Source organism: Anas acuta, chromosome Z (genome assembly GCF_963932015.1).
Source record: "Anas acuta chromosome Z, bAnaAcu1.1, whole genome shotgun sequence".
NCBI lineage: Eukaryota > Metazoa > Chordata > Aves > Anseriformes > Anatidae > Anas > Anas acuta.
This window is the reverse complement of record NC_089017.1, coordinates 7,852,520-7,875,586: the sequence shown is the minus strand read 5'-3', so window position 1 is coordinate 7,875,586 and position 23,067 is coordinate 7,852,520. Positions and strand designations below refer to the sequence as shown.

Here is a 23,067-nt window from a genome sequence, read left to right as displayed (position 1 = left end):
TTTATTATTATTCTGGTGCTGCATTTGACAGTGCTGAATGTTAGGATTGACCTTTACAGACATTCTCTCAGGGTTTTGTTTGGCTTTCCATATCATACTATTGTACGTACTATATAATGAAAATTTTTAGCTCAATAGATTCAGAGGGAATTCTGAATTACTGAAATCCGCCTGTTAGAACAGCCTTTTAAACATCACTGTAACTAGATACAGAACTGTCTGTATCTGCTTAGCCTTCCTTGTCACACTAAACAAATGAAGTTCTTCTGTCTGCTTAACCATCGTGTTGGATGTGATTTCTAAACTTTCACAATTACTTCTGTTGTCTAGACTCTACAACTTGTATTTTTTTTTTTTAAAGTACAGTTTGTAACAATAAAAACACCATCAAAAGATTGTCTCTGCATTGCTGATAGGATGAAAAATAAAACCTAGTTCTCACTAAGCCTGATAAACTGCTAGAATTGTTTCTAACAAATAATGTAGCTGTTTTATTTCTCATGAATGTCAAATAGTCTTAGAAGTCAGCTATGTAGAGATAAATGTGAGCAAGGTAGATAGTGTAAAAAGATATTCATTTAGCTACTTGAAGTAACAAAGTGAAACTAAACAAGGCAAGATGGAGACTCCTTCCCATTACGTACAACTAAAACAGTAAGATATGCTCCGTTTTAACATTCATGCATAGAAACCAATCCTCTAGACAATTGCAGAGTAATAGTTGGACACTGACTATGTGGTACATTTTTTAAATACACAACTTCTTTATAAATAAGCCTTCAGTTGTCTTTTTTCTAAGATGTCTAATAATCATAGAATGGGTTGGGTTGGAAGGTATGTTAAAGACCATCTAATTCCAAACCCCCTGCCATGGGCAAGCTTTCCTAGTTAGAGACTCTGGTAGTTACTGTTCCCATTGGCAGGGATGGGGCTCTTATCTGACCCTGTAAAGTTGTATCTAGTTAACATATTGAAACAACTTTTTTTTTTTTCCTTCAACAGGAAGTCCGTAAAGTAAGCGAGAGTATCAAGTATAATCACCCCTTGAGAAAGTGTGTTGATACAATACTGAAAAAGGCAAGTAACAATAAGAATAGTTAAATAAATAAATAAAGAATTGCACATCTTTTGCAGTAACTGTTCAAGGAGGTGGGAGCATATCCTGCACCTACTGCTTGTATGTTGTTTTCTTTTCCGTTTAACATAAAGTCTCTAATTGGCATCTTGTGGCTTTCTGACCAGACTTGGAGTTGAAATTCTTTATAGAAGGATTTCTTAAGATGAATGTCATTTTCTGATGTCTTCTGAGATGCATAGTATATTAGAAGTAGTAGCAGTTGATTACTGAAGTCTGAGGTATGTAGAAAATGCAATCTGTTTTTTGCTCTGTGCCTTATTCTGAATTCATTCAGAACATGAAGTGCGTTTTTGATAAACAGATATGGCCCTTTGAATTATTTAAGAATGTCATGCTGATCTTTCTTGAACAGGAAAATACGGACATTTCTTCAACTTGTAGAAGACATTTTTTTTTTCCTTTTGATACTGGCATCTATATTTAGACTGAGCTTTTCTGTTATATGAAATGCTTAAAACATCTTAAAAATAATTAACAGAAGCCACTTGGTTTTCCTGCATCTTTCAGTCAAATTTCTTTTTCTTACCAGTGTCCTACTGAGTACCAGGAAAGAATGGGTAGGAACATGGATGATTATGAAGATTTTGAAGAACGACAGAACAGTTATCCAAGTGAAAAAAGTTTGGTCAAACTTCACAAGCAGGTAATAATATATAATATGTATATATAATTACATATTCTCTCACTAATAAATCACAGTGCCCAATTTATGCTAATGTAATGAGAATAAATGCAAATCGAGCTAAAATTTTCAGATTTTACCTGAATAGCTTTCTTTATTTTCGGGTGAATGCTGCTTAACTTTTCTCAGCAAAAGAAAATATAAAGTTTAATATCACAAATGATCCAGATCTGTTTTCTAGATATGTGAAAACTGTTGTCACTAGACAACTTGAAAGTATTTTAATTGGCTGTGATGATTTGATGATTTGATGGCCTTGTAATGACTGGTTGGCAGTGAATTCTTAAAAAGTAACTAGTGAAAGAGTGGCATTCACAGAGACTCAAAAATAAAGTAGTATTTTGGAAAAAGGAGGCTGTTAAAGCTACAGATCAATTGTGATAAAAGAACTGCAAAACCCTGAAGTTGTGTAGTTCTCTTAGGACTTTTCTACTAAGATTAACTGTCTGCTTTTGTGAGCATACAGAATTAATCTTTGCACTTCTGTAATGTAGAATTTTTAACAGATTTTTGCAAGGCTTTTCTCTCATTTTTTGAAATGAATATGTTGTAACCATAATTTCTTGGAATTTATGATAGGTAATTTATTCAGTACAGAGGCATCGTCGTACACAGGTCCAGTGGCAAATTCTTTTAGAACAAGCCTTTTACTTAGAAGATGTGGCAAAAAATGAAACTAGTGCAACTCGACAATTTGTTCATACGTTTCAGTCCCAGGAACCAGAGAATAAAATTGTTCAATATTTCTACACACCAACTGTTGGTAAGTGCTGTTAGGCAGATTTGTAAACCAATTACAGTTTTATATTTACAGTTAAATTTACTGGATTAATTGGTAATGTTTTGTGAGAAGAACAGATTGTTTCATATGAAAATGTTCAGTTACAGTAGAAGGAAGCAAATGTGTATTTTGATGCATTTATTTAATGGAATAGCCATCACGTATTAATTTTTTTCACTTGGCCATAAATTTGAACTTTTTACAAGCTAATAGCTGTAGCCTGTTGCAATAGTCATTGAAAGCTTTTGAATCTTTAGAAGAAAGAAAAATAGAAACTTCAAATTAATAAATCATGACTACCTTCTATATTTGTAGGATATTTTTGGGGTGTAAGCCATTGTAAATTGAAGGGAAAAGGACTCTTCATCTGTCATGAATTGAACGTTAGGAGATATGGTTTTTGGTGTATCTTCTTAGAAAGTGTCTTCTCATCATATATTAACTTCTAATTTGTTGTGTATTAGCAGTGAGTTATTGGTGGGGTAGGATAATTTAAGCCTAAGCTTTGTTTATGATAGAGTAACGGATGTACAAACAAATAAAAAGTGGGTCACCCATAGTATTTGGGCTGAAAGTAAGGAGTCTTGTTTTGCTGCCCTTAATCATTTTTTGCAAAATTTAACCCCCAAATCCCACTCTTGTTTTCCACAACTGTGCATACAATTCCTTAGGGCTGAGCCAAATCCCTAGGCATCAGAAAAGTTCTGAATTGGAATTTGTGGAGTCACATATTCAAGCCTTGATTTGAAGGGTGCGCATGCATGAAGTTTATAACAGTGTTTTGAGAGAGTTCTTTTTCTGGTTGTGTTAACCCATTAGGGATGCATGTGTATTTGTTTTTCAGAGTGGTACTGGGAATGTCTTCTACGACCATGGTTTTACAGGGTTCTTGCAGTCGTTTTGGCCACATTCTCTGTAATTGTCGTGTGGTCAGAGTGCACATTTTTCAGCACAAATCCGGTTTTATCGCTATTTGCAGTTTTCATACAACTGGCAGAAAAGACGTATAATTATATATACATAGAGGTAAGTTTGATCACTCAATAAAAACCTTTAGAGCTAGAGTGTTATTACAATAACAGTAGACCAAACTAACTTAAAAATAAGTCTCTGTAAATAATGTCAGCTTTTAGAAGCTCTGTAAAACACAAAATATGAAATTTTGTTTTTGTGAAGGAGGTCTGCCTCTTGCCACTTGTTATATTTGTCTATTACAGGGTGAAGTAGTAACCCCATTGTCATGAATACCAGGTGTAGAATAATATGTGCAACATTAGCTTGGAACTTAAATATTTGACTTTGCGTCTGATTGACTGTGTGTGGCCCTCCTGCTAAATTGGAATGTGCTGCCAACCACAAATCCAGTTCTGGGAGGTGTGGCTAGCATATGAGTGCACAAATGTATCAGGAAAGGAGATGAGATGAAATATTTCAATATACTAATAAAATAGGTTGAACTTAAAATACCTGTTTTTAATACTGTTTATGGGAAGAAAATGCGAAATCAGTCATAGTAATTATAAATCACTTGTATTAAGGCCAGTTACATAATAAAAAGTAGTGGAACAAATGTTTCCAACATCAGTTGTGTTATGCTTATATGAAGCATGGAACATCTCAAGTTTCATTCAAAATTTAAACTAGGAAAAAAAACCACCTGAAACTCATGTCAGAGTTGCTGTTACTGTCCTATCTCAAAATGAAAAATAACACTGCAGTCAACCTGTTGCATACTCAGACTATGTGCTAACACATTGGTAGAGTTCTTGTGGTTTTAACCTGGACAGCAGCTGAACACCACACAGCTGTTGTCTCATTCCTGGCCTGCAGTGGGGTGGAGGAGAAAATTGAAATGGAAGGTTCAAGAACTTGCGGGTTGAGATTAGAACCATTTAATTATAAACAAACAAACAACAACAAAACATGACAAACAGAAAAAAGAAGTGAAGCAAGTGATGCACAATGTTGGTTGCTTGCCACCTGCTGGCTGTTCTCCAGCCAGTCCCCAAGCAGTGTCAGCTCTCCCAACCAACTCCCCCATTTTTATTGCTAAGCATGATGCTATATGGTTTGGGATATCCCTTTGGCCAGTTTGGGACAGCTGTGCTGGTTGTATCCCCCCTCAGCTTCTTGTGCACCCCCAGCCTTCTTGCTGGCAGTACTGCACGAGAACCTGAAAAGTCCTTGACTTAGTGTAAACACTGCTCTGCAACAACTAGAACACTGGTGTGTTATTGATACTGTTCTCATCTGAAATCCAAAGCACAGAATCATACCAGCTACTAGGAAGAAAATGAATTTTATTCCATCTGAAACCAGGATGGTTCTACATTAAAATCTCACTTTTTTCCTTTCCAGATGGCCTGTTTTCTTACCATCTTCTTCCTAAGTATTTGTGTTTATTCCACTGTCTTCAGGATCCGTGTATTTAACTATTACTATTTAGCTTCACATCATCAGACAGATGCATACAGTCTCCTTTTCAGTGGCATGTGAGTATGTGGCACATAGTTTGCAGATTTTCTGCTGAGTAGTCAATTGTATCAGTTAATCAGAATTGTATCAGTTAATCAGAGTATCAGTTAAACTCTCACTTATATTCTTTCATTTATAATCATATGGGTCTAAAACCTCCTGAGCTGTTCATCATTATTCTGTGATAATAGAATCACAGAACAGTTTAGATTGAGAGGGACCTTAAAATCATCTAGTTCCAAGCCCATTCCCGTGGGCAGGGGTGCCTTCCACTAGACCAGGTTGCCCAAAGCCCCATCCAACCTGGCCTTGAAGGCCATACATCTTGTTATGATTTCTTAATATTTTTAATGCAAGAGATTGATTTAGATGCTATTGTCTCTTACACTTGTGCAGGTTATTTTGCCGTCTTACTCCACCATTATGCTTGAACTTCTTGGGCTTGACCCATATGGATGCAACAATCTCTCACAGAGATGCTCAGCCAACTGCTTACACATCGGTAAGTACAGAAAATATAGTATTGAGGCTATGTATGGTTCAGAGAATAGGAAAAATACTTTGTAATATTTTTTGTAGTGAGATTCAACTATTCATTTATTTTCTCACTAATATGAGACAGTAACATAACAAGAGTTTGGTAATGACTGCTAGTTAGACAGGAGTTGTTGAAAACTCCACTTTTTTTGTTTTGGTCTCTGTCCTAAGAAAGTACAGCATTATGCTGGAGAGCGCAAGTTGTTTTTTCCTTCCTGACAGCTTTAGTAGGTTCCACTGGCTTTAGCATAATTTTTCCATCTTTATGGATTAATACCAAACCTAACTGGCCACTGAAAAGTACTGAGTTTGATTTTACTGAGCAATTGATTTCTGACAGCAAGTTGCATCTACCTTTGTTTGCAAGTAGTGTCCTAATGTAGTCCTTTTATAGCAGATGAAAATATCCACTATTTTTTAACTGATTCTGGATTAGGTGAGATAAAAAGAACTAGCATCTTAAACGTTTTTAAGTGTTTTTTCTTTTTTTTTTTTCTGGACACTGTCAGTCAATTGTCTGAATCGGATCTGTGATAATACGTACCATGTATTATAGACTGAAAACACCCAGAAAGGTTGTGCCATCTACTTGTATGTGCAAATACATCATTAGAGCTTGCTCTTGTGAATTTGTTTTCCAGATAATGGGATCAATGAGAGTGCTGTCCTTCATTGCAGATGGATTCTATATATATTATCCAATGCTGGTTGTCATTCTCTGTATTGCAACCTACTTTAGGTAAGCAGTTTGCAAGACTGATCCTCCACTTCTTTTAATATTGGTAACTTCAATTTCAGTAATTGAAGCAATTTCACTTCTTCAGCAATTTACTTCTTTTCCAGCAGTAAACCTGGAACATATTAATGGATCTGTGACATATTAATAAAAATGCAAAAGATAAATAAATAGGGATCGGTTGTTTTATGTGAAATGTATACGTTTTAAGAATATCCTTTTTTTAAACCATTTGTTTTTACATTTAAATTAATTTAATTTCCCATTAAACATTCATTAATCGGATTGTGGGGTCTATTCTGTTCAACCTTCAGAGCCCACAAAAAATTAGATTATGCTATTTGAAATTAAAATTATGGTGAGGAACCTATGCTTTCAGCAAGATTTTCCAATAAACAAAGAATCATAAGAGTTTCTACTAATCTAATGAACTTTCTAACAGACTAATAACAAATTTTTTCTCAGTTACCAGACTAGCTTGAAAACACAGTGTTATAAATCATTAAATCTTGCCTCCCTAAGCCACAAATTGCAGGAGTCTGGAAGGGTAATTACAGAAAGTCATATGCTTGCTTGGTCCTTAAATTGGCTTCGGAATGTCTGCTTCTGACCACTGTAAGAGATGAAACACTTTTTCATCTGACCCAGCTTGCCTGTGTTTATGTTCACTCCTTCAGTCTTGCAGTGTTTTTCAGTCAGAAGCTATGTATGTGTTAAGAGTCATCTGGAATATAGTTTGCCTTGAATGTTCTTTAGTAGCCTATGTACATTCACATGAAATAAGGCAACAAGAATCCAGTCCTAGCTTTTCCCAGCCTATCTTCAAGTTAGGTTGGGGTGAAAGAATCCCCAAAAGAAATGAAAAAGGACAAGAAAATGCTTTGTGTGACCTGTCCATGATGATCCTGGGTCTTTGCTGATACAGTGTAATAGAATAAAAGAAAGTAGAAGAATTTGATTTGCATGAACTCCAATGGTTTCTAAGGAATTCACATATATGTGGAACTGAATGTTTAATTAAAATACATCAAGTAAGGCTGTCTCTTTTATTTAATCTAACTATTTTAAGGCTGAGATAGTACAGGAAAAATCTTCTAATGAGTATACAATGAAGCGATTTTTGAACATGATGTTGATGTTACAGTTTGTACAGAAGTTAACAAAAAAAACATGGATGCTCTGGTGAGAAGTTGAAAAAGTTTCTGGATACAGTTCCGGAACTAGACAAAAGATGGACCAAGCTTACTCTGACTGCCACCTGATGGGCATCCAAAATGATGGCCTACAGCTGAAAAGAATGCCAGGCATTTCTTCTAAATAACAACTGCAGTGAAAGCAGATCTCATGTTATTGCTGTTTAAAAACAAATAAACAAACAAAAAACAACACAGAAATCATAATGTGTGTAACATTGATGGTAATTTTCCTCTGGCTGAGGAGAGCGAATTGGATATGGTAAGCATGAATTCTATTATATCTGAGAAGTTTTCACTTAATTGTCTTAAATCATTTGCACTACTCTCAGACCATAAGCATTTTTATCTCACTACTTGCATAGGAATATTCCATTACTTTCAACTACCTTTAGGAACCTGTCACTATTTTGAATTTTCTTATCTCTGAGGTAATCTTTTTTTTAATTCAGTGGTGTTTTTTTCTTTGAATTGTCCAGAATGTTTCTGAATAATGTTTTACATTTTGAGGTATCCAAACTACTGTGAGGAAATTTCTACTGTGGAAAGGAAGGAAATTTCTACCGTGAATTAACAAAGGGAATTTCTTATTTTTTCGCTTTTACCAGTTTAGGAACTCGTTGTTTGAATCTTTTGGGATTTCAGCAATTCATGGGGGACAGTGAAATGACCTCTGATTTGATTGATGAAGGAAAGGAGCTAATCAGAAGAGGTACGTTAGATTCTCTATCCTATTCTTCATAGAAAGTATATTACATGTTTCCATGTCTGAAATGTTGGGAGAAAAAGAACATATAGCTTTTCAGTGTTATGAATGGTACTGAGGCAGTCTACTTACTGCACACAATGCAACAGATTCACAATACAGGTTCCTGTGTAAACACTGTTGGACTTCATTGACATTTGAAGTAAAATACCAGCTTTACTTGTACAGTGTCTGTAATTTTTACAATTCAGTTAGGTGGTGTTCCTTTGAAGTCATTAGTGATATAATAATACCTGAGCAGGTGCAGAGATCCTGTTTAATCTGTCATAAAGCATAGTTACCACTTAAATTGTCTTTATCATTTTAGTCTTTGTGTGTGCGTTCACTGACCTGTCTAAATTCCATCGTTCCCTTTAGGATATTTTTGCCATTTCTGTTAACTATTGTGTTTTATCACAGTAAGCATATTCTGTAGAGCTGTAGTTAATAGCTGTTTTGGAGAGCTCTTTGTTTTTTTTTTTTTGTTTTGTTTTGGTTTGGTTTTTTTTTTTTGTTTTTTATTTTTGTTATTTTTTTATTTTTTTTATTGAAAGAGTTCTTGTTTAAAGCTGTTTGTAGTCCTAAGTAAAGATTCAGAAACTAAAATCTGTAGATAAAATGTTATATTATGCAATACTTTTACTTCTCCTTTCATACCTTATTAGAAACAAAACCAGCTAGATTAATTTAGAGGTTGTTTTGTTTTGGCTTTGTTTTTTTAGCAGGAAGGGTGTCACTCCACTCAACAACAGATTACTATTTCTTTGGCATTGTAATGTTACACTTCCAACTGAATAGCAGATAATGACACAAACTATATTGGTCATGCTTTAGGCTTCCCAGAACTTCAAAAAGGTTTTTACTTAATAACACCCAAGTTTCTTCTTAATGTTGTACTTTTTCCGGTCGTTTCTTCAAGTTTATTCTTGCTTTGCCAACTGGTATCCAATTGTTATGTCTTGACAGAAGATATCAACATGATGAATTGATTTTAATGGGAAACTCCATAATGATAGAGAAGCAGCTTTGTCTTTGGCTTTATTTAATTGTATGAGTCATCTATTCAATGAGAACCCTGGTAGTTAACACTGGGTTTTCATTCCCTTTGTTTGAGAAAAGTCTGTGAATAACTATTTTTCTGTTACATAGCTGGACTTTTTTTTTATTCTTAGAGAAAAGAAAACGACAAAGACAGGAAGAAGGTGAAAACAGAAGAAGGGTATGAGCATGTTTTCTCTAATCATAATTATAGTGTAGTACAATATTTGGTAGGATTTGCTATTGCTATTTAATTCATCTTGAACTATTTGACAAAAAATGTATATCCTCCAATAACTGATGGAATCAGTTTAATCTTGCAGAATAGTCATGACTGGGGGAAAAAGATAATGTACATGATCATTTTAAAAGATAAGAGGGTGATTGTGGTCATACTACTTGGACGCTCTTGTTACTCAGTGTGCGGTTAGAAAGACCTATGCCTATTGGTGTAACAAATGTAGTTCCTGTTAAGCGGGATCCCAATCTGTTGGTTTCAAAATGATCTTGAATGGCTTGCTCTCAAACCCTTCTGTTGATACTGTTCTGCTTGAAATAATGAAATAACTGTGGAAAGGCAGTGTTGGAATATTCGCTTGAAATGGGTACTGTGTGCTCTCCTAAACTTACCTGTTGTTTTGTTTGCTTGTTGGTAATTGGCACGGGTTAGTTTTTTTTCAGAGGAGGGAATTATATTAAGACAGAATAAGTGCTGTTGCCACTGGGTAGCAAACAAAATACTTGATTCAAATCTTTTCCAATGCTTATTGAGTTGAAAGATTGTAAAACCATATAATGGCTTGGGTTAGAAGGGATCTTTAAAGATTATCTAGTTCCAATCCCTGTGCTACAGGGACAGATGCTACCCACTAGAAGATACAGTTGCCTAGGGCCCCATCCAACCTGGCTTTGAACACCTGCAGGGATGGGGCATGCACAGCTTCTCTGGGCAATCTGTTCAGTGCCTTACCACCCTTTGAGGAAATAATTTTATCCTAACATCTAATCTAAATCTCCCTTCTTTCAGTTTAAAACCATTCCCTCTTGTTACTACCATTATCTGCCTGAGTAAATAGTTTCTCTCCATCTTTTTTATAAGCCCTGCATTACATGTAAGTACAGAAAGGCTACAGTAAGGTCTCCCCAGGTGATTTCTTCTTCAGGCTGAACATCTCCTGCTCCCAGACTTCCTTCCTAGAAGAGGTGCTCCAGCCATCTGGTCATCTTTGTAGTCCTCCTCTGGACCTGCTCTAACAGACCCACATCATTCTTGTCCGGGGTCCCCAGACCTGGATGCAAGTGGGGCTTCACAAGGGCAGAGTAGAAGGCAACAATCATCTCCCTCAACCTGCTGGCCATACCTCTTTTCGTGCAGCCCTGTTGGCCTTCTGGGCTGCAGGCATACACTACTGGTTTATGTCAAGCTTCTTGTCCAACCCCCAAGGCTTTCTCGGCAGGACTGCGCCCAGGGGGTTCTTCTCCCAGTCTGTGCTCATGTCTGGGATTGCCCCAACCCAGGTGCAGCACCTTACACTTAATCTTATTGAACATCATTAAGTTCACATGGACCCACTTCTCAAGCTTGTTCAGGTCCCTCTGTATGGCATCCTTTCCTTCTGATGCATCAACTGCACCACTCAGCTTGGTGTCATCTGCAAATTTGCTGAGTGTGCACTCGATTCCACTGTCTGTGTCATTGATAAAGACATTAAACGGCCCCAGTCCCAAGACAGACCCCTCAGGGACACCACTTGTCACTGGTCTTCACCTGAACACAGAGCCATTGACCACCGCTCTCTTGAGTGTGGCCATCAAATCAATTCCTTACCGGCTGGAGGGTCCACCCTTCAAATCCATCTCTCTCCAATTTGGAGCTCAGGATGTCGTATGGGACCATGTCAAAGGCCTTACAGAAGTTCAGGTAGATGATATTGGTCAGTCTCTCTTGTTGACTGATGCAGTTACTCCATCACAAAAAGCAAACAGATTGATCAGGCATAATTTACTCTTTGTGAAGCCATGCTGGCTGTCTTGGATCACCTCCTTGTCCTGCATGTGCCTTGACATTACTTCCAGGAGGATCTTACCAGTCATAGAGGTGAGGCTCAGCAGCCTGTAGTTCTCCAGGTCCTCCTGTCTACCCTTTTTAAAAATGGAAGAGATGTTTCCCTTTTTCCAGTCACCAGGGACTTCACCTGACTGTCATGAATTTTCAGCTATGGTGGAGAGAGGTTTGGCAACTCCATCAGCCAGTTCCCAGGACCCTGGGATCCATGCCATCAGGCCCCTTTGACTTTTCAATGAGGCTGCTTTTCACTTGCAGTAGGGGGGACTTTGCTCTCCAAGCCCTTGCCTAGGCGTTCAGGGGCTTGAGAGACATGGGAAGTCTGACTGCCAGTGAAGGCTGAGGCGAAGAAGTTGTTGAGTACCTCAGCCTTCCTCATGTCTGTTGTAACCAGAGTATAATTCAGGCAGCTTCATTTAAGCACCTTCAGTTAACTGCAGCTTTAGTAATTGACTTGCAGCATTTGGAATTTCATAGAGACCGTCACAATCAAAGAGAGGAATCCAGAGGATACATGTGAAAAGTGAAATGACTAAGGGGGGAAATACTGTTTACAGAAAGGCAAGATAATTCTGGGACTAAAACCTCTGGGTTCTTCAGGCTCAGGGAAACATGCCTTCAATTTTTGATAGCGGCCAGTACTGCAAAGACCTTTCTTCTGATGGTCCCCTCAGCTCCCTACATCCCATAATTTTAGGACTTGCCCTCTATACAAAGTGATGTAGTAGTAAATGCATGATGTATTTAGTATACACTGAAATGATCTGGTATAAAGCAACAATTTTAGTTTCAACTACAAGCCCAATTTGAGATATTACCTGTTTTTTGAGTTTGTACTAACTACTGTAGCACATCCATTTTTGAACCTTTTGGGGCTTTTGAGAGTATTACTTCTTACTGGATTACGATTAAATGTTTGATCTACAGCTTTGAACTATAAGATTTGATGGTGTAAAACAGTACAGCAACTTTTGAATATAGCAGGGATCCATATATGAATCTGAAATACATCGGAGTTAGTGGAACAATTGGAAAAATTTCTATTGATACATGAAGTTCTCTCCTAAAAAGAGTGGGTGATATTTTTTTTTTCTAGTACTTCATACTTTTCCATATTAGAAAGATTAAATGCTACAAAGTTAGATGATGGAATGGAACAAAAAGAATAAGCTTAGTAAAAATAGCCTTTCAGATTTTTTTTTGTTGTCTGGGTATTTTACAATTCTACCACTAGATGGAAGGAGAAACCAGAAAACAAGAATGTTTATCTTCTCACCATAACTTAGAGCATTTGAAGAACTTTGTAGATTTAATATGTAGCTTGTTTCCTCTGAGATGTTCTCTTCTAGAGAACATTTATTGAAACTGGTTTTGTGAAGGACTTACTTTGAGTTTAAAACAAAACAAGAGTTTTTGCTGTATAAAGATATCAAAGAGTAACTCTTTTTGAAGTATTACTTTCATAGTATGTTGTAATTGACCAGTTAGCTTTGAATTGTGGAATATCTCTTGATGCTAGGTATGCTGTAGTTGCATTGCTCTTTACTCACAGCTAATGTTTTTCTTTTTTGTCTTTTTCTAGGAATGGAAAGAGCGGTATGGAAATAGAGAGGATTCTACTAGAAACAGGGTTGTCCACACAGAACAGAAAGAATCCAGTTTCTCAGAGACCAATACCAATAGACGTAAGTTTTGTGTGTTTTTTTTTCTGTTGTTGTTTTGAGTGTGTGCATTTTTGTTTGTTTGTTTTTAGGTTTTTAATATCTTGTCTGCACAATTGCTGGCTGTATAAGAAAGACTAAATAGCTTCCTTTTGTCTTAGATGATGTGCTGATACATTTCCTTCCGTGGCATAGTGCTGCCTTGTCCGTTAAAGACACCTGAAAAGAGTGCTGTGTTTCTTCCTGTCTTTTGACCAGCTGTAGTTGGAGATTCTGGCTGGTCTCAGTTACATGGTTTTCTTATGAGACATACATTGATTGCAGTCAGCATTGCAGTTTGTAACAAAAATACTTTATTTAGGACATGTTTTGAAATTGGAAGATTTAAGTCTTTAAATTTACCTTTTCTAGTTGCAAATGAATTAATTCAAACTGGAATAACCAGATAAATGACCAACAAATGTAAAGGCAACAACATATATGAGCACATGCATGTTCATTTAATAACACATATTAAAATATTGATGGCTTAGATTCTTATATGTGCAGTATTATTTTTCTTGTTGAAGAATAATAATGTTGAGACAAAAAGCTTTGAAAACAAACAAACTTTCATTGTCTGCTTTAACTTTCCAAAGGTTGACTTGTCCTTGTGTCATTATTTGTATTAATGTTTTTAAATATATTTTATGTGCTCTTGTAAGCTAACAACAGGTGAGAAATGTAACTGAACAACTAAGTATGACAGGTTAAATTAAGCAAAGCTGATAAAAGTTTACTCAATAAATGGGAAAACATTCAAAAAAAAAAAAAAGGTAAGAAAAAGTGGGAGGTGGGGAAGCTTTGAACATAATTCAGAGACAGCTGGCAGATTTTTTTCCCCCCACACATTACAACAGTTGGAAACCCAAATTTTCAGTGGTAGGCAAACTGAAATTATTTGAAATTATATTTTAATATTAACCATATGATTGTGGAGCATTCTGTAGGCACTGTGCCTACACAACAACAGCTGTAGGCACTGGCCTAGTGAAGGAGGCAGTGAATTGCAAAACAACTGGTTATTTCACTAATTTGTTTTGAAGTGGATAAATCCACAGAAAAAGAAGAGAAAAACCTCCAGGTAAATTTTATACATATCTCTTTCACAGCTAGTTTAATTAAAAATGGAAAGTAGGAAGAAGAATGGATGCTTTAGTTATTTACTTCTAAGTAATATTTGTTTATAACTTTTGCAAAGAGTGAAAAGAAAATGAAAAACTAGATCTCATCCTGGTTGAGACGAAAATGAAAAGTTGTAGTCACATAGCTCTGGAAATTAAAAATAAAATCCAAATTACCTACAGATTTGAGAACATAGCCAGATTTGGCTTAATATTGAACTTACTCTAGGTAATCACTCTTATGCTTTATCTGAGATACTAGCAAATTATTACACTGTTTTCTATTGTGTTTTTTTAAGTTTGATGTTTCCACACACTCTAAGGTGTACATAGACCAAACAAGTATCTTTCCTTTCTTTTACATATTCAGCACTGTCAAAGTACACCCGATCAAATGGTAGGACTGAGAGAGATAGAATAGAACTTCTCCAGGATGCAGAACCTTTGGATTTTAATGCAGACTCAATTAATGATGACCCTCTTGAATCAGACTCTGGAAGGTGAGGAATCTCTGTTTTATTTAGAATTAAAAATTAAAAGGTATTGGCTCATATCTCCTGATCTGTAACAGTTATATTGGATGATTTTGTAATAATAGCTTTTTAAAACTATTTGACTCTCATTAGCTCCTTTCTTTTTCTTCCTTCTCCACAAAGATATGAAAAATGTTTTAAAACCAGTCAAAATATGAAGGCTTTTTCATTTTTATTATTATTATTAGAAATGTTTGAGTTGAACATTAAATTTGTATGCTGGTGTAATGTGAAAAACACTGCTTATAAATACAGAAGTGAAAGACCAGAAGAAAGACCTACATATGTCCTATATAAGGTTTTCCTACAGGACCTCAGTCTTACAGTACTTCAGAAAGCTTAACTTGATTTCCCTATATGCAAACATCATAAAGGATGGAAAGGCAGGAAACAAAACAGAGTATTGCAGGCCAGTAGTTACAGGAATGCAGCTGGGGATTGGATCTGGAGACTAGTGAAGTAAATGAAAATCTGAACCTATTGAACAAAAACTCTTGGACTGTATGGTGTAGCTCTGTGTATAATAGAGTATTCTGTGATTCTCTGAATGTCTTTGCAACACCAAATGTTCTTAGAAACGGGTATCTTACTAGCTGCTAGGCTCTGCTTCATATTGAGGAAAGAAGTAACACATGTAATGGATGCTTTTTTTTACCTAGCCTATTATGATTTAGAACCTTTTAATGATAAATCATTTTAAATTTCTTATAAGGGCGTTACACTTTGTGTTATTTTTCAGCTTAAATTAGCATATCAAATCCAATAAAAATTCCAAAGTGGTTTCTGTTGAGTTACATCTGTAATGTCAGCAAATAAATGCCAGTTCAAACGTATGTAAAGAATGCTGTTAAAGTACCCTACCAGATTCTGTGGATTGATTCAGCAGTGTTAGATTATAACAGCGACTAACTTGTATTATCTAGTGTCACAACATTTCAGAAGCTTGGGGTTGTTGGCTTTGTTCAAGTACGAGAGTTTAAAGAGAAACTACCTTGCAGTTCTAAGCATTGTTGACTTTCTAAACAGTGCGTGGAAGGGGTAATAACCTACAAAAATGTACATAGGCTTTTTTATAATTATTTTGAGGCAAATACTTTTCAAGTATATATCTGAAGTCTTCTGGCAGTTACGCGATTTTGCAGAGCACTCTGATCTTTTGCTTTAAGAAGGAAACCTGGAACCAGAGAGTTTAATTGAGCCTTCTTCTATAACCTTCATTTCATAGAATCGATAAATCAAGAGTAATTCCATTTAAAATTTCAATTCACTTAAAGATAGTTTGTATGACATTGATTTATTTATTTATTTTTAAATGATAGCTTCTGCAATAGTTATAAATGTTTTAGGACATTGTAACAGCACTAGGGAGGCTAAGTTCTGGTTTTGTGTCTGGGTTTTGCTAAGTACTGCAGACAGGAAGTACATCATGCTTGTATCAGATTTTACTTGTGCCTTCTAAATCCTTTTGAAATATATATGACCAATAATTTGTGAAGATTCCTCTTTTTCCTGGTAAGTATGCAGCTGTTTGTTTTAATTAATCTTTATATGCTTCCTAGGAATGCAATATGTTCTGTTAAACGCCCAAACAAGAAACTTTTGATGCTGTTTTTTAAAAAGTTTGTACTATTTAACAAAAGCATTCAACTTCTTTCCTTTGTAACAGGAAGCAAAGTTCTTTAAGACTCTCTATATTCATATTGCAAACCATATGCTTTTTTGATCACATGAGATTTAATTTAATGACTGCATAAAACATTCTCATGGAAAAAGTAGTCCAGTAGAACTTCAGGTCTTCTAACAATCATTGAGACTAAAGAAGCAAAGTGTGCAGTGAGGGTTATATATATTCTTGGGTCTTTATTCTTCTTTTTCCTGTGATACTTTTTCATACTTAAAATTCATTCTGCAGGTACCAGCCTGGTGGAAGATACCTGTCAATGTCTCGAAGCGTAATATTTGATGATGTCTAAACTCAAAGCTAAGGAAAATTCAGTGGACATGTATTTCCTAATCGTTGCTTGGAAAATACTGTATTTATGATATATCACAGAAATAGAGAAGACCATTTTTGTTTTTAAAATAATAATGAAGGAACAACTATATTTTGGAAATGCACATGTATTAGAACTTTACCACCTACGACAAGAATAAACTTCTTAAGAAGAGCAAGTGTGGAGTCCTGCACCTGGGAAGGAACAACCACATGCATCAGTACAGGCTGGGGGATGACCTGCTGGAGAGCAGCTGTGAGGAGAAGGACCTGGTGGATGACAGGTTGACCATGAGCCAGCACTGTGCCCTGTTGGCCAAGAAGGCCAATGGGAACATTAATGCTGGCTGCATTAAGAGGAGTGTGGCTAGCAGGTCAAGGGAGGTGATCCTCCCCCTCTACTCTGCCCTGGTCAGGCCTCACCTGGAGTACTGTGTCCAGTTCTGGGCTCCCCGGTACAAGAAAGACAGGGATCTCCTCAAAAGAGTCCAGCAGAGGGCCACAAAGATGATACAGGGCCTGGAGCATCTTCCTTATGAGGAAAGGCTGAGAGAGCTGAGTCTGTTCAGCCTGGAGAAGAGAAGACTGAGAGGGGATCTCATCCATGTGTATAAATACCTGAGGTGTGGGGGACAGAGGGATTTGGCCAACCTCTTTTCAGTGGTTTGTGGGGATAGGACAAGAAGTATTGGCCACAAGATTGAGCACAGGCGGTTCCACACCAACATGCGAAAGAACTTCTTCACAGTGAAGGTGACGGAGCACTGGAACAGGCTGCCCAGGGAGGTTGTGCAGTCTCCTTCTCTGGAGATATTCAAGGCCCGTATGGACGCCTACCTGAGCAGCCTGCTTTGGCAGGGGGGTTGGACCCGATGATCTTTTGAGGTCCCTTCCAACCCCTTCAGTTCTGTGATTCTTCTATTGTAGATGTAATTGTATGTCCGTGTGGGATTTTGTGTAATGACCAAAAGGAGAAAACTAATAATTAAGTTAATAGAGAATAAACTTCCTAAATATATCTATATCTAGGGCTCAACTTGAACAGTAACATTTAAGTTTTAAAAAGAGCGTTTTTAGAAGGATTTATTTTTCTGTATTTGAGCAGATGCTATGAAAGTATCTTGATGCATCCAAAGTGCAGCTATATCAGTTATTAAAATAAGCATTTTCTAACTTTTTTTCCTTTTTGAATTTTTATGCCTAGTCCAAAATCTGCTGATTTTAAATTAAGGCTTCTTTTGGTTTCAGTGGTCTTTGAATCAGACCCTGCATAGGCAGAAAATTTAATGGCAGGTTGTGCTCATAAATCTCACTGGCATAAATTTTGGAGAAGTATATATTGATCAAGAAAGGTAACTGTTTTTTTTTTTTCCTTTTCTAATGCTATATAAAGATAAGTAGCATGTGTAAATAGTTGAATATGGATGAGGGTTTCACCATCGTATGAACATGTGCAATAGCAAGAATACATTCATAAAGATATGTCTGTGTAAGATTTTTATAGCTGTAACTGTTGAAAATCTTGGCATACTGATGGCTTTTTAAGTGTAAAAGAAATCTAATAAGAAAGCTGAGTTAAATTCTGAAACATTATAATTTGCATATGATTCAGGCACAACTTACAAATTTAGGGTATTTCTTTAGAAGAAGGGAAATACGTAGCATGACTAGATAATAATAATCACTTTATGTCCCAAATGCCCTGGTTGCATTATGTATCTGTTTTTAAGGTGCCTGTATTTTGCAGTAAGTTGTTGCAAAAAGAATAAATGCTTACTCATTTAAATGCCATTCAAAAATGCCAATTAATGTTAATAACAGTGTAAAAAATGCTTCTCATTAATTTCATTGGTGTACATATATTTTTGAATTGTAGTTAGTTGAATGAAGTTTGAAATATAAGGTTGAAGATATGGTCATACTCATGACATCTTGTGAAATTTGATTAACTTAAAATGTTGCTTTATTGGAATTTGTCTTATATCTTTACCACTTAGAGTTTTCTTAAGTGCTTATTGCAAAACGATGTTGAATACTGAAAGAGAACATGCTTCTATCATAAATTATCACCATGCTTAAAAAGACAGGCAACCCTTAAAGCATCTGGGACTGAGTTATTATGAAAAGTAAATTTTCATGAATGAGGTGTTCTACTAATTCTTAAAAGTAGTCTTTGTTTTCTGAAGTAACCGTTAATGGAAATCTAACTACCTCCTGTGATTTAGTACATTATATGTTCTAACAGTAGTGGTATTTGTAATATATCAATCTGCCTGTTTTAAAACACTGTATTGTTATTATGAAGGAGGAGAAATACTCTACTTGTGTAGAAATAATTATGTAAATAAATGGGCAGGCATAAAATAACTGTCAGTTTTGTTCTTAGGTGAATACGCTGAATGACGGCTATGCCCGCATGTGTCCAAACTCATGCAATTTCCACTTTACCTGTAAGAGGGCACTTTTTTAGTTTGTGCATTTTGTGTATTGTAAAAGCTTGATCAAAATCTTATGGCTGTATCAGGAACTGTAAGTTGAGAAAGAGACACTTTTTTAATTCAGGCTGTTCTTTAGGAACTTTATAATAGGAACTTTATAATAGCACCTATTTAATTTATAGTAGCTACATTTAGAAACACTATCTTGTATTCAGCCTTATCTGAAAGGGGATGTATGTTTTGGACATCCATCAACATGAATGTTCCAAGACTTTATATTTCTATTTTTATAACATGTATTTCATTTAATTGCCCAACAGTTTTTGTGAAAATCTGTGAATGAAATAAAGGTGCAAGATCTTAATTTAACTCTTGAAATGTTACTACAAAGGGATCTAATTCAGTGCTAGTGGAAAAGTCACAGAAGGGACATTTGCTTATCTGAACATTTGTGAATTATTCTTATCTAGATGCAGTTTACTTCAGAGCAATGGTTTAAGCCTTCTCAGGGCTCGATTTTTTTTCCCCTCTCAGAAATCAGTGGAACAGTTGCTAGCAGAATTTCCTATTGAAGCATGGTCAGGATTTAATATACAAAAGCTAACTTGTCCCTGGTTTAAGCCCTCTGAGCAGTTTTTATGGGGATATAGTGATTTGAGGATCTGCCTTTATAAATTCATGGCAGTGGGGTTTCAGTTGCTAATACAGAAATTCTGAGCTCATTGAGGTGGGAATCCACTGACCTGTTTTTGGATGTTGAAGTGCAGTAACGGAGTAACCAGCAGCTGCTTTTTGAAAGCCCAGAAATCAGAGCTCATCAAATATCTCAAGGGTTCTTCCCTGGTTTGTGCTTGGACATCCCCAGTGTCACATCATGTAGCCCCTGGATGTTGGGAGCTTAGATTTGAGTTGACAAGTGAAGGCGTTATTTTATCCATGTGTTCATTACTGACCAACAGTTACTCTTGCTCTAAGTGCAATTGATAGGCTGATTAAAGTGTTTCAAAAAGTAATTGTTAGAGCATATGACTAAATCTGGAAAACTTTCAACAAAAAATACAGGGTACAATTATAAAAAAAGTGTTATAAGCTGTATGCCTGCATGACACTTGCTGCATACCTGAGCTAATTTTAGACTAATTTGGTTACTGCTAATAAAAACAATGCAAAAGTTTTGCTTGGAAGATAAGTGCCTGAGGTTTTAAACACCCCTCTCCTCCCTCCCCAACCAAACTCTTGCCGAGTTCCTTGAATTCTACTCCTATTAGTACCCTAAAATATTTATATAAAATAAATTAAAATCAACTTTGGTATGTCTAAGCAGTGATTGTAATATATGCTAATGGTTCTTTTTGCAGTACATTTGATGCTCTGGATTAGATGATTTAAAATAAAACTGCCTTGCAAAATGTGCTTTTTGGAAACTGAATGTTAGCTTATTAATTTTGTCAGTATACAGTCATTTATTTCAATTATATCTTTCTTTACAGTCTTGCTTTTTTAATTACTGAGCAGCCAGGGTATACTTTGATTTTATTGTCATTATCACACTTTCCTCAAGCTATGGACACCACCACCACCACACACACAAAAAACAAAAAAAAACAACAGAACAACAAACACATCAAAAAACAAAAACACTCAAGCTAAATACAGATGTTTGAATATTTTCAAGTCAGATATGTAAACCAGTGAAAAGAATTCACATAAATTGACATGAACGTTGAGATGTGGGAATGAAGACAGTAGCCACTTTAATACTCTGTCAGTGCTGGATTTCTGGATTTCTTTAAAAGTATGGAGAGCAAAAAGCTCTAGTCAAACTTCCTGTTCCTGCTAGATCTGTATTTCTGTTTTCAAACATCTAGAAATACACACATTCTCATAACTACATTAAGAAGTGAGTCCTCTGCACTTGAAGTAAGGTGCAGCTCTTAGAAAGATTTCTTACTTCACATCACTATGAGGGAACATAAAGGAGACATTTAGCGAACTATGTAAAGGGCATAGGGCAAACTATGATATATTTTATCACTTAGGTACGATAACAAACTATACTACTGTAACTTACACTACTGGAAAAATCACAGTATATATAATATGTCTTTGTTTTGCAATCAAGCACCTGTAAAATAAATTGTCTTTAACAGTATTAATGGGAGTAGTAGAAAGCTGCTAACTTTTCAATACTATTGTTATTTTAAATCACAAGCACGATGAGTTTTAGATATGAAGTATTAATAATGGTTACTCTGATTTTCTGTAGTTATAATTTTATTAAATTTATCTTGGAATACTGTGTTATATGAAAAATACATTATTTTGTTACAAATTTCATTATTGTTGTTAATTACTTGCAATCTGAAGGGCATTTATGGTACCAAACAGATCACTTTATGAAGGAAGACTTTTTATGAGGCTTAAGCAAATCTGGCCTATTCATAACAGAGCAGTGTTTGAATCTGAAACAATATATTCTCTCCTAGCTTTTAACTTTTGTTTAAAAATCAGAAAATGATTGATTTTTACAGAGCAACTTACTGGTGAATCTTGTAAACCTTTTGAAATTTTTACATTCCTTTTCCCTAACGGGCTCTGCAGGAATATGTGCTGCTTCATGGCAGTTCTATTAATACTATCTGTGCCTCTAATTAAGTAGTCTAGACTGAAGCTGAGACACTCCTACACCATTTATGTTAATAGAAACCCAGCATTCCTAGCAGAATAGCACCTTGAACTGGATCCCTTTCTAGTATATTGATTGCTGTCATTGATTGTTGCATTAAATTTGGTATCTTCTGTTTCAGTCATATGGTAACCACCATCAGGTTCGTTCTTTGTTTCTATTAAAGTGCACTGGAATGTATTCCTCAGCATGTTTAATTTTGTGTGTGTGTGTTTTAGTTGTAATTGGCAGGCAATAATAATATGCAAATTCAGTTATTTCTTCAGGATAATGTTATATTTGACATTTCTATGAATTACAATAGTTTGATAGCTTAGCTATCGCTGTAGAAATTATTTTCTGTAGAAATATCTTATGTTTCTATGGAAGTATCTGGAAGACAAGGGAAATTATTTTTAAGTATAGCTATAGTAGTAGAAGACATTTATTCTCCAATGTATTTCGAGAATAGGCTGTAGGAGTGCTGCTTATGGATAGACTAGCTTTTGCCTTATGATGCAAGTATGTGTGGATAAAACCTTGTTTTGGAATTCACTGAGTTATAATTTTTTTTGTGTATTAAATTATTGATGTACTGGATATATTTTTGAATTGTATGTCAAAGAGTTAAGTTGGCATGAAATAAATCATTTCTGCAATACGTTTTTCCCTGGTGTATTTTAGATATTCAGACTTCTCTGTAATGTTTTCTGATAAGTGATCTCTCAGAGAATTTCAGCCTGTTCCTTCCTTCCAGCTAGAAATTAAGTTTACTTTAGAAGACAATCATGGTTTTGTCACTTTTTTTGTATCTTCTTTAAAGCAGATTTAAATGGGAAAAGAATGGAAGACTTAAGAGGAAAAAAGCCTGCGTAGCTGGACATACCATTGTCAGAGCCCACGGCTGAGACATGGCACTTTAGGTCCAGTCCCATTCCTGACAGGTTGCCCAGGCTTCTGTGAACACAGGGAGGCTAAGCTGTAAGCTTCCCACAGTGCCTGAAGGGATCCTGTAAGGAGCCTCTGTGTTTCTGGGGCTGACTGGACCCCTTGTACTTTTGGGGGGCAAGAGGTGGGGCAGAGGGTACGGCTCCTACATCCCTACTTCCTTTTCCTCCATCCAGCTGGAACAGAATTCTTTCAGCTGATACTGAGAAGAAAAACAAGTGAATGTGAAGAAAGAGTTAACTCTTTTCTTTTACTACTTGTTTGTTTATTGGTTTT

At 35.9% G+C, this 23,067-nt stretch overlaps 1 protein-coding gene across 2 annotated transcripts in view; it reads left to right on the top strand.

The window, feature by feature from the left end:
• Nucleotides 1-22,504, top strand: part of LMBRD2 (LMBR1 domain containing 2) — a 36,073-nt gene extending 13,569 nt beyond the window's left edge. The window contains exons 8-19 of one of the 2 annotated variants that reach the window (XM_068666347.1): nt 1,003-1,077; nt 1,668-1,781; nt 2,400-2,583; nt 3,446-3,627; nt 4,960-5,093; nt 5,473-5,578; nt 6,255-6,352; nt 8,151-8,254; nt 9,460-9,506; nt 12,973-13,075; nt 14,585-14,714; nt 16,660-22,504. In XM_068666347.1, the coding sequence (XP_068522448.1) occupies nt 1,003-1,077; nt 1,668-1,781; nt 2,400-2,583; nt 3,446-3,627; nt 4,960-5,093; nt 5,473-5,578; nt 6,255-6,352; nt 8,151-8,254; nt 9,460-9,506; nt 12,973-13,075; nt 14,585-14,714; nt 16,660-16,720 (1,338 nt within the window). In that variant the 3' untranslated portion in view covers nt 16,721-22,504. Of the gene's footprint in view, nt 1-1,002; nt 1,078-1,667; nt 1,782-2,399; nt 2,584-3,445; nt 3,628-4,959; nt 5,094-5,472; nt 5,579-6,254; nt 6,353-8,150; nt 8,255-9,459; nt 9,507-12,972; nt 13,076-14,584; nt 14,715-16,659 lie in introns of those variants that run through there. The other variant, XR_011091081.1, reaches the window with a different exon arrangement.
• Nucleotides 22,505-23,067: the final 563 nt, after the last annotated feature.